The 10,208-nt window shown below is 39.2% G+C and overlaps 1 protein-coding gene across 2 annotated transcripts; it reads left to right on the top strand.

Annotated features, from left to right (window-relative positions):
- The first annotated feature begins 1,321 nt into the window (after positions 1-1,321).
- On the top strand, positions 1,322-8,557 carry sncgb (synuclein, gamma b (breast cancer-specific protein 1)). Of its 2 annotated transcripts, XM_088323243.1 has the most exons (5): positions 1,334-1,627; positions 4,612-4,653; positions 4,720-4,847; positions 5,353-5,394; positions 7,918-8,557. In XM_088323243.1, exons 1-5 carry the CDS (start codon positions 1,507-1,509, stop codon positions 7,924-7,926), a joined length of 342 nt encoding a protein of 113 aa, XP_088179369.1. In that variant the 5' UTR covers positions 1,334-1,506; the 3' UTR covers positions 7,927-8,557. The 2 variants fall into 2 exon arrangements, with proteins under 2 accessions (XP_088179368.1, XP_088179369.1); XM_088323242.1 differs by lacking the exons at positions 5,353-5,394; positions 7,918-8,557 and adding an exon at positions 4,943-5,041 and having other exon boundaries at positions 1,322-1,627.
- Positions 8,558-10,208: the final 1,651 nt, after the last annotated feature.

The following is a 10,208-nucleotide window of genomic DNA, read 5'->3' as shown; positions in this document are numbered from 1 at the left end:
CAAACCTCACTTTGAAACCCTACGTGTAGTTTCATTCATTTATCATGGTTTTGAGCAATGCTTTGAAACCCCAACCATGTGAATGCTAAAATGACGACTCCCGAGGAGTGTTGACAGTCAAACGAGAGCGCCAAAAACATTGCATGGGCTGCGAGAACCAAAATCAAATCGACATTGTGAAGAGATGAGTTGCGGTTGTGTAATTGCAAGACAATTCATTTTTTTCCAAGGACTTTTAGTTCCATGTTGTTTTCCCCCTTTGGTATATGAGTGATGGGAGTGTTCGGCCAAACAGAATTGTCACAGATAGGGTAATAATGGCCCTGGCCAATCAGAGGCAAGTATTGACAGCAATAAGCCAATAAAGGTGAGGCAAAGTTTCCAAGCAGCACGCCACACACCCTCGTGTGCACCGACAGCAACCCTAAAAAGATCCTAAGAGGGCGCTGTTTACTTATGTTTAAAGCATGTCACGAGTATTAACCCTTGGATGCATACGCGGGGTCAAAAATGACCCAAAGTCGAAATATTGTCATATTCCAGGTATCTAGTCTAGACTTAATTATAAATCCCGATTTGTGTGTGCGTGTGTATTTGTATGTGATTTATAGGCTCCGAAACGGCTGTACAGATTTTGTTGAAGATTCACACAGTTGAACTTTAAGCCTCTGTGAGTGTCTTTAGCCAGTCAAGGCACCCCTATTAAATATCAACAAAATCAATAAACATCTGCTCAAGTGCACATGCAGCTCTAAAGGTGCATTCGGCCATATGACTCTTTAGCACTCCCTAGTGGTTCCCTGGCATTTTTTAAACAAACCATGGCCCCAACAACCTCGCCCAAGTAGAATGTCCAGCAAGCAAGCCAGGCGACACCAGGCAATTATGATGATGCTGTTTCCCCCAATAATTATCAACCCCACTCATGGAGGGCAGTATGTACTGGGACGCCAAGCCAGGCGACACCAGGCAATTATGATGATGCAGTTTCCCTCACTAATTTTCAACCCCACTCATGGAGGGCAGTATGTAGTGGGACGCCATGCATCCAAGGGTTAAGTACTCACTAAAAACAAAAAATCCCTTTTCCTTTAAAATCGAAAATTGCATCAACATTGCAATACTGGTCTAAAAAATGGCAATTAGGTTTTTTTCCCAAAATTGTGCAGCCCAAGCAAAAACAATGACATCATTGCCAGGAGGCCAGACAAGAACCCCCCAAACTCCCCGTTACATAACTGCACGCTCAGCATCTCCGGTCGGTGTCCCCCAGTGCACGACGGGCGAATCGCAGATGACGTGAAAAATGCTGCAGCGTCTCTCCTCTTCGTGCCGATGCCGGCTGCTGCTTCCCTCCTCCCCCCCTTTTTCCGGCTGGAGCATCCGAAGGAGGCGGAGTCATAACCGCAGCGCACCACACGTCCGCACACGCGCGCCTCGCACTCACCGTTAAGCCGCCCGCCGACCGTCCGCACCAGGCGAGCCAAGCCGTGTCGTCGCCACAGGATGGATGCACTTATGAAGGGCTTCTCCATGGCCAAGGAGGGGGTGGTGGCGGCCGCCGAGAAGACCAAAGCCGGCATGGAGGAGGCCGCGGCCAAGACCAAGGAGGGGGTCATGTATGTCGGTAAGGCTTTTAATAAACCTTTTCTACTACCTTTGACTTTGCCTCACCAACTGAGTCACGTCTCAAGGTCACAAGGATGCTTCTTGGGCCTCTTGTCGTTCTAAAAGAGGGGGGGGGGGCAACGCGTTAATTATATAAAGGGGTGATGGTGGCAAGCACTGCGTCATCTCATCCTTGTGTCTCTTGCGTGTAGCTCGGATGACTTAATACCTTCTGCCCCCCTGCCACTGAGAAAAAAGGTGGTGAGGAAGGGATTATATGCACTTACCGCACCAATAATTTGCTGAGAATATTCCCTCCTGGATGATTGTCTTTAAATTATGTCACACAAAAGTATCACTAAAAAGACCAGTGCAGGAAAAAAGAAGCTGTGTCATTGCATCTGTGCAGTGTGTGCTTTTGTGTGAGAGTGCCCGATGCAGCAGTGTGGGTCCGTCGGAAAGGAATAAAAAATAAAGACCTGATGATGCTGTGGATCACTTCCATTATTCGCACGATAAATTTATCCCTAGCTCAGGCAGATTATATAATAAAAGTATTAAATCTGGTTGTAATAAGCATCTCACATGGTGCCAAAGACTGACTTTCCTGTCGTCGGGTGAATTAGAGGTAAGATCTGGTGAATCACTAACTCGGGCCGGGCTTCAATCTCGCCATTTTTTCGTTGTAGATGTTCTGCGCAGCATGTACTTACTGTTACTCAAGATACTATTTAAATGACGGATTTTTACTTCTACTTGAGTAATATTTTTCTGAAGTAACAGTACTTTTACATGAGTAACACTCTGGGCTGCAGTTCGGCACCCAAGTTATATTATTCAAATAACTCTACCATAAAGAACATGCATAAAAAAAAGTTGAATTTCAAATCACGAAATCCCAAAAAATCTTCATCCTTGGTGTCACATTAAAAGACGTGCCGAATAGTCTTACCACCTCTACATGGCTTACGTCAGACGTCATTTCTGTTTCTTGCCAATAGCTTACAAACTTTCTTTCTACTTTCGGGACAAATATTTCACTATTTGCAGCCTGTAATCTGCAGAATATGATTTTCTTTTCGGTTCCATTTCGTTCAGTTACATTTCACTGCACTTCAGCGCTGCACTTCGACGTGCACTCTTGATTTGAGGGTCTTGGCCCGAAGTAAACCCCAGGCTGCGTTCTTCAGCCGAAGCGCACACTACGACGCCGAAGTACACACGTGCTGAGGTAACGCTTCGGCGCTGAAGTAACGCTTTGGGTTTACTTCGGGCTCGGCCCCTCAAATCAAGTTAATCGGCCGGGTTTGGCCAGGTTCTGGCTATATACCTCTTGTGTAAATGCTAAACGGACTTGTAAAATGTTCAGTGGGTAATACAATATTCTGATTTCGGATTTTTGTCAAATATGCCAATGTGCAATTACCAATCTAATAAAGGACTGTCTCGGAAGATTATTTTGATAATGTTCTTAACGCAAATAAGTAACTAACTGTTCATACATTCTGTATTAGTTACAAATCAACTGTAATAATGCTAAATACCGCGCAAACTCAAAAATCCCATTTCAATATATCAGAATATCATGAAAAAGTATACAAGTAGGCATCAGCAATGTTAAAATAATAAAAGGCTTGCAATATTTCAATGGATTTGTAATGCATCAAGAAAATATAGCATTTTTGCTTTTAACTGCTTTACAGAAAAGAACTTTATCATTGTACTCTAATTTTCTGAGGCACTCCTTTGTAAGAATGATCATTTTTGAATGGTTGTGCCCATAATAATCTTATTTTGTTTGATTATAAGTAATTTCGTCTGTTTTGAAAAAAGGGGAACAAATGTTCAATTAGCTGGCACTCATGCATTTGTTTTCTTAAAATGGCTGGAGGTACATAAATGAACAATTGCCTTCTGGCCAGGAAAGTTATGGTGAAGCAGGCGGAAATCGAATATCAAAACAATAAAGGCAGCAGATATGATAATTTTGCAGATGGTGAGCTAAGTGGTTATGAGATAAGTAGCATGGTTGCTGAGGAGCTGATCAAAAAAATAGGCAAGTGCTAAATAGCTAACAAAAAGATACCAAAAGGTGGGTAAGTAGTAAAATAGTTGGCGAGAAGCAGGAAAGTGAGGCAGTAAAGTGAAATTGTTGGTAGGTAAAGGTTTGATCAATTCACATGTTGGGATTTCTTTTAAAATTGGGAAGCTAAAGTAACTTTATATAAATTATAGTATTGGTATGTGCTATCAGGATCAATGATTATTTGAGTATCGGCCTGAATAAATGCGGTATTTTTATCTCTAGATCAGATTAAAAAAAGAAGTTCAAGGTCTCAGGGAATTGAGTTGTCCAAAAATTCAGATAATAGCAAAGAATTGGCAGTAAAGGAATTCAATTTTGGATGTAAAAGGAGTTAGGAACGAAACACCTTAAATGTAACAGAAAGACCACTAAAGGAGTTTGAGGAAGAAACAAGGTACTGCCTGGAATGCAAGGGCGTAGTGTTGGCATGGACAGATTGGGACATGTCCCCACCAATAATAAGCAATCATTACTTTGTCATCACCAATATAATATGATCGACTTTGAAAAATAGACTGTCGCCCACCAATGCCAAGGCCAAACCTATGCCCTTATTGGAAGGAAACTAGCTAGTTTGTCAACTAAGAATGGCTAGGTAAGGAATCTAGATACCCAAAAATATGGATGGGTAGTGGAGAAATACCAAAAAGGAATGTTTAAAGTAGGAGGGTTGTCAAAGAACATTTACAAAAAGACAGAACAGTACAAGTTGGATGAAATACAAGCAAGGAAAGTTTTCAAGCTAGAAAAGGGAAATTAACTGCATCAAAACTAGGTTGGGCAACCTGTAAACTAGAGATTACCAACCATGCCCCTGCAGGCAATAGGTAGCCACTGAAGGACCCCAGAGTAGCATATAATTACACAGGACCGGGGCCCAATGATCAAAGAGCTCATTACTTGAATTTCTCACTCAGGTAACAAGACAAAGGAAGGCGTTGTGTCGTCAGTCAACACCGGTAAGTATATCGAACGCTAAGTTTTAGGGCCTCGGCGCTGATCAGGTTTCCCTTTTGGAACCTCAGTGGCTAACAGAACCGTAGACCAGGCCAACATCGTGGCAGACACGGCCGTCAGCGGCGCCAACGAGGTTTCGCAGGCCGCCACAGAGGGCGTGGAGAACATCGCCACATCCACCGGACTCCTCAACCAGGTGGGTTAACTGTGGCCACTCTCCCCCAAAGCTCATTTCAGTGTCTATTGAAATGATTGCAGTTTTTGCATATTTCTTGTGCATTTTCTTTGTAGGAGGAACCCATAAATGAGGTGCCTACAATGAGCATGCTACTAATGTATTGGATTGATTTTTCTAAATTATTTCAGGTTCTGTAACTAACAAAAATCCCACGAATACATTTCTCCAAAATGCTTACTAACAACCTTCCTTCAATCCCAAAGCCAATGAGCAAAAAACAAACAAATACATTAAAAATGCTCTTTTTTGTTCGCCTTTTTTAAACAAAAACGACATTTTTTTTCCTGTTGATGCTATTTTAAGTCCTTACAATGGGAGGTGGCTCAATGCCATCAAACACTAACAAACACATCCAGCATGATGCCAACCAATTATTGGACAAATTTTTGTTTTTAGCTGCAAGAAAACTATATAAAAATAAAAAATACAACTGTTTTTAAAACTTGCCTTCTCCCCCATCTAGGGTGAATACGGAGGAATGGAGCAAGGCGGCGAAGGGGATGAGGTACGAATGAATATATAAATTATGGAAATACAACTTTATTGTTGGTTTCTGACACATATTATGCAAGGGAATAGCCATTAAATATTTAATGCAAATATGGATATTAAAATGCAAAAAAAAAAATGGTGAATGGATTTTTTTGGTGTGCTGTAAGAGGGACAAGTGTGCTTGATTTAGCGCCTCTTAGGGGTTAAAAAAAAAAAAGAAAAAGAAATCCTACAAAAATCATATAATAAGCAAAAATACATCTTTAATACTATCATATAATTTTTCTTAAATAATAAAGGTCAAGAAATTTGCATTTATCTTGCATAACAAGAGCCTCATTTAGCGAGAGCTGACATTAATGTCCATCATCTTGCTGCTACAGGAGCGCCCTCCAAAAAAAAAAAATGGCCTTTTGGTCACTTTGATCCCCGCAGAATGGATTCTTCCCTGTGCTGTCAAGCACTCGTTTTCGGTTGCACTACGTAGTACAGCGACTTGTAGTGGTCAAATAATACACAGTCTCTAAGCTTTTTTTATGTAAAATAAAGAAATTGGCTCCCTATAGGAAAATAGAGCAGATATTTTTCCTTTTAGCATTGTTATTATTTTATTTGAGCAAAATCCCTTAAATTAATTTTCTTTCTTTTTTGTAATCATCATTTTTTTAATTAGAAATATGTGGCAGATAGAATTAGCCAAAACATGAAATAATTCAGTTCATTTTAAATATCATGTAATCTATTATATTTTAAACCCCTTTTTCCTTTATAGATTTGAATCAGAAACTAAAATTGTTACTTTAATATTAAAAAATAATAGTGAAAAGATTTTGGGTAAAAATATTGTTTCCGGCTAATACAACGACTAGGCAGATTATTACTTTATTCTTAAAAGGAGTAATTGGCCCTAGTTAAGGCAAGGTTGCTTTATTTTTTTCTTTTTAGGAATGTATAATAAAAAGAAATTACATTGCTAAATTATGTTTCTTGTGTAATGAATACCGTGTTATGTTTGTTAGCATCATACTTGACAGAGTTCCATTACCATTTTTATTTAAAAAAAAAAAAGCTTTAAAAAAACTAAGTTGTAAGTACATTATATATATATATATATATATATATATATATATATATATATAAGAACACAGTGATGAAAATAAGTATTTAAACTCCCGGCTCCCTATTTGCTATTTCCCCCACTTAGAAATCATGGAGGGGTCTGAAATTTTCATCATAGGTGCATGTCCACTGTGAGAGAGATAAACTAAAAATAAAAATCGAGAAAACACAATGTGTGATATGGCTGCAAATAACTATTTGAACACCTGAGGAAATGAATGTTATTATTTGGTACAGTAGCCTTTGTTTGCTACTACGTTTCCTGTAGTCTTTCACCAGGTTTGCACATACTGCAGGAGGGATCTTGGCCCACTCCTCCACACAGATCTTCCCTAGATCAGGTTATTGGGCTGTCGCTGAGAAACGCGGAGTTTGAGCTCCCTCCAAAGATTTTCGACCGGGTTCAGGTCTGGACACTGGCCGGGCCATGCTAAAACCTTGATATGCTTCTTACGGAGCCACTACTTGGTTTTCCTGGCTGTGTGCTTCGGGTCGTTGTCGGGTTTCATAAACCCAGCCACGATCAATCTTCAATGAGCTGACTGAGGGAAGGAAGTTGTTCCCCAAAATCTCACAATACACGGCCCCAGTTATCCCCTCTTTAGAGCAGTGCACTCGTCCTGTCCCATGTGCAGAAAAAAACCCCAAAGCATGATGCTACCACCCCACGCTTCACAGTAGGGATGGTGTTCTTCGGATTGTACTCTTCATTCTTCTTCCTCCAAACCTGCTTTGTGGAATTATGACCAAAACATTCTATTTTGGTCTCATCTGACCACAAAACTTTTGTTTCTGCAATTTTTGGACAGCTCTTTGGTCTTCGCCATGATACAAGTTAAAGTCTTACTGATTGTATGGGGTGGACAGGTGTCTTTATGCAGCTTACGACCTCAATCAGGTACATCTGATTCAGGATGATATATGGAGTGCAGGTGGACTTCTAATGGGCGGACTAACAGGTCTTTCAGGGTCAGAATTCTAGATGATACACAGGTTTTCAAACACTCATTTGAAGCTATATCACACAAATAAATTGTTAAAAAAATCATCCATTGTGATTTCTGGATTTCTCTTTTTAGTTTATCTCACAGTGGAGATGCACCTACGATGAAAATTTCAGACCGCTCCATGATTTCAAAGAGGGAGAAATGGCAAAATAGCAGGGTGTTCAAATACTTATTTTCTTCACAGTATATGTATCCATCCATCCATCCATCCATTATCTGCACCGTTTATCCTCAGTAGGATCACTGGGATGTTGGAGCCCATCCAAGCCATCTTCGGGCAGTGGGCAGGGGACACCCTAAATTGAATATATATTTACTTATTTTTTTAAAATATGATTTGATTATTGACTAGAAAAATACACAAATTCTTATGTTGTTTATTTGACATTGTATTTTCTCTCCTCTATCAGGGTTATTAATTCCTGTTGGTACCTGATCTCCAGCAGCCCCTCGCTTCCCTACGCCTCACTCAACAGGAGTCCAGGTGTTTTTATTTTTATTTGGTCATATCTGGTTGTTTTTTTTTTTGTGTGTGACTTTTACCGGAACCAAACCTGCCTGGGGTGGAACTCTTCTGGTCGCAGCATCCCCTCGCCTCCCAAGTGTCGTCCCAAATACGCACCCAGCCCCCTTCAAGAGAGAAACACTAGAAAATCCCACATGCATGAACCTAATAAAAAATACTCCAATTGGCAATAAGTTAAATCATGAGAAAGGCAATAATAATAAAAAATACTCCACTATAACCATTCGTAGTGTTTGACTCCATTAATTTATTTCTTGTGTGTACTTACCGAGTTGCATGTCACCATGGGGGAAGCTCGAATGACAAATCACTGTGTTTGCACTGATGGAATTCTGGGAAATGTGGTTGTTTAGCATACATTTGAAAGGAGGACATTTGTGTTTTATTGTTAGCACATGCGTGTTTTTCATTAGACATGATGAATGCATGTTGCCTTATTACGCCATCTGGCGCACTAATTTGAAATCACTGCTGATTTTATAAAAGTTAAATAAAATTATTTGTTGTCGGTGTTGGAAAACCTATTTGTCTGCCTTTATTTTACTATATTTCATTGCACACACACAAAACAGCATTACGTACATAAGAAAACATTGATATCCAAAAAGCACAAAATTAAACACATTTTTAAGGAAAGGGTTTTTTGTAGTGGGAGTACAATTTACATAATACGTTTGAAGGATTTGGACGTGTGTTGCCATTACAAATTGGTAAGGATCAACCAATGTTTTTTAGGAGGCCGATAACCGACATTTAGAGCTGATATGCATTTGCTGTAAAGACTTAAAAATCAGCGTGAATATTTTTTTAGAATATTTGTCACAAATTTAAATGTAAAAAAGACAAAGGAAAGAAAAAAGGGAAAGAAAAAAGGAAAAGAAAGAAGAAAAAAACGATGAATAATAGAAAGAAGCAAGCAGAAGTAAAATTACATGCTAAAATAGACTAAAAAAAGAAAGGGAAAATGTTTTGGGGCGTTTTCGTAGCAGCAAGATGACGGCCAAACATGTCAGCTGCCTTTTAAAGCTTTAAGTGAGCCTCACACTGTGTGATATGAATACAAATTTCTCGACTTATTCAAATTTCATAAAATACACTTTAATTTTATAGTTCATGTATTTTTGCTTGTCATCCAAATGAATAGTAATTTTTTACGATTTCTCTTCTTTTTTGACCAATAGGAGGCACTAAATAATACACACTGTCCCTTTATGATTTCTGGGAAATATTATTTTCAAACGATAGTGAAAATTGAAAGAAAATGTACATTTTTAACAAAACATCAAACCTAAACGCGTATAAACATTAACGCGCCAATACAGCGGTATGTTAGCTAACATGAACATAGAAAACTACAACATCCATTGCGTTTTTTTAAAGCTAGCAAATTATTCAAGTGAAGTCCCCAAAATACATAGCCAAAGACGTATTCTACAAAAATACACTTACAGACATTTCTTTCTGAAGGCTTCAGAAGAGGATTGGTGAAGATCGTGACTCAAATCTCACAATTTCTCTTCTAACAGACACTGAGACCGGAGTCTTTACTGATTAGTGTCTTGTTCTTGTGTATAAATGTTACAGTCCAATCAAGGATCGTGTTGCCATCTAACGGTCAAATATAGATTACATGCACTAGCAACAGTACAGAGGTACAAATTTTCCTATAAATCGCCTTCAAAAAATCTTGTCGTTGAAATAACATTAACTTTACATTTAAAAAAAAAAAACAAACCCTACCTAGCAGAAGCTGACATCAGTCTCCTCTATCTTGCTGCTACGGGTACCAAAAATAAAAAATACCCCGGCAGAAGGCTTGGGAAAATAAAGAGTAAAAGTGTGCTTTTTGGTTACTAAGTCTAAGTGTAGTTTGTGTTCCTTCTTGTGCTTTCAAGCACTGCACAATACACTGACATCTTGTGGTCAAAACATACACACTGTCCCTTTAAGTACAATGACTTATATATCAGTGGTTCTCAACTAGTCTGATTTGAGGACCCACCATTCCACCCAAATGACAAGCTTAGACCAAAACAAAGAAATTCCAATTAAAGGATTGTGCACTTTACATTATATTCAGAGACTTCAAGTACCACATGTACTCACATATAAGCCTACATCGCAAATAAGCACCCCTCGAAAACTGCTCTAAAATAGCCGCCGCGTACTGAGAGA

The sequence above is a fragment of the Urocampus carinirostris genome, chromosome 19 (assembly GCF_059441175.1).
Source record: "Urocampus carinirostris isolate Australia breed hairy pipefish chromosome 19, RoL_Ucar_1.0, whole genome shotgun sequence".
Taxonomy (NCBI): domain Eukaryota; kingdom Metazoa; phylum Chordata; class Actinopteri; order Syngnathiformes; family Syngnathidae; genus Urocampus; species Urocampus carinirostris.
Note: the sequence above shows the minus strand (reverse complement) of the source record. Positions and strands in the feature narration are given on the sequence as shown.

Excerpts from the sequence above, each read along its gene's own strand:
- sncgb (XM_088323242.1), top strand. The coding sequence starts at position 1,507 with ATGGATGCACTTATGAAGGGCTTCTCCATGGCCAAGGAGGGGGTGGTG. Across the intron at positions 4,654-4,719 it reads TGTGTCGTCAGTCAACACCG|TGGCTAACAGAACCGTAGAC; the intron begins GTAAGTATATCG and ends TTGGAACCTCAG. Across the intron at positions 4,848-4,942 it reads CCACCGGACTCCTCAACCAG|GAGGAACCCATAAATGAGGT; the intron begins GTGGGTTAACTG and ends TTTTCTTTGTAG.